This window comes from Corapipo altera, unplaced genomic scaffold (assembly GCF_003945725.1).
Source record: "Corapipo altera isolate COAL_440 unplaced genomic scaffold, ASM394572v1 61019, whole genome shotgun sequence".
NCBI classification, from domain to species: Eukaryota; Metazoa; Chordata; class Aves; order Passeriformes; family Pipridae; genus Corapipo; species Corapipo altera.
The window spans coordinates 2,153-3,073 of record NW_020885144.1 but is presented as its reverse complement, the minus strand read 5'-3'; the positions used below and the strand labels follow the sequence as shown (position 1 = coordinate 3,073).

The following is a 921-nucleotide window of genomic DNA, read 5'->3' as shown; positions in this document are numbered from 1 at the left end:
GACACGGGGACACCCACTGGGGACACAGGGACATCCACTGGGGACACGGGGACACCCACTGGGGACATGGGGACATCCCCTGGGGACACGGGGACACCCACTGGGGACATGGGGACACCCACTGGGGACACGGGGACATCCCTTGGGGACACAGAGACATCCTGTGGGGACCCATGACCATGGTGACAGTGCCACAGTGTCATCCCTCCCAGCCAAGGGATACGTGGACAGGACGTGGTGGTGACACTGAGGGGGTGTTGTCCCATGGCCACAGTGACACTGACGGGGTGTTGTTGTCCCATGGCCGTGGTGACACTCACAGGGTGTTGTTGTCCCCAGCCAAGGCACACGTGGACCGTCGCGTGGCCGCGGTGGCAGCGCGGGGGCTGCTGGCCCAGGGGGACACCTGTGTCACTGACCTACTGGCCCGGGAGCGGTTCCCCATGAGCAGCATCTACGGGAACGTCACCGAGCTGCTGCTGGCGGGGGTGGACACGGTGAGCGGGGGACACCGGGGCGTCCCCGTGGTCCCCGTGGGGCCGCTGATGTCCCTGTGTCACCCGTGTGCCCCTGTCCCCAGGTGGCCAGCACGCTGGCCTGGAGCCTGTACGAGCTGGCCCGGCACCCGGGGGCACAGGCGGCCCTGTACCGAGAGCTGGTGGCCGCCACTGCCACCGACGGTGTCACCAACGGTGTCACCAACAGTGTCACCAACGGTGTCACCGGCAGTGACGGGGCCGGCGCCGGTGCCACCGCGGCCGCGCTGCGACGGCTGCCACTGCTGAGGGCGGTGGTGAAGGAGACACTCAGGTGACAGGGACACGGGACAGGGGTGGGGACACGGGGATGGGGTGGGGACAGGGACACAGGGACAGGGACACGGGGATGGGGGTGGGGGTTAAAATGGGGACACGGGGATGG

General features: G+C 68.2%; 1 protein-coding gene across 1 annotated transcript in view; it reads left to right on the top strand.

Annotated features, from left to right (window-relative positions):
• The window catches only part of LOC113960539 (25-hydroxyvitamin D-1 alpha hydroxylase, mitochondrial-like), a 7,093-nt gene that overhangs the window by 4,602 nt on the left and 1,570 nt on the right, over window positions 1-921 (top strand). Inside the window, 2 exon segments of the mRNA XM_027670152.1 lie at window positions 340-497; window positions 581-810. Coding sequence (XP_027525953.1) covers window positions 340-497; window positions 581-810 — 388 coding nt within the window.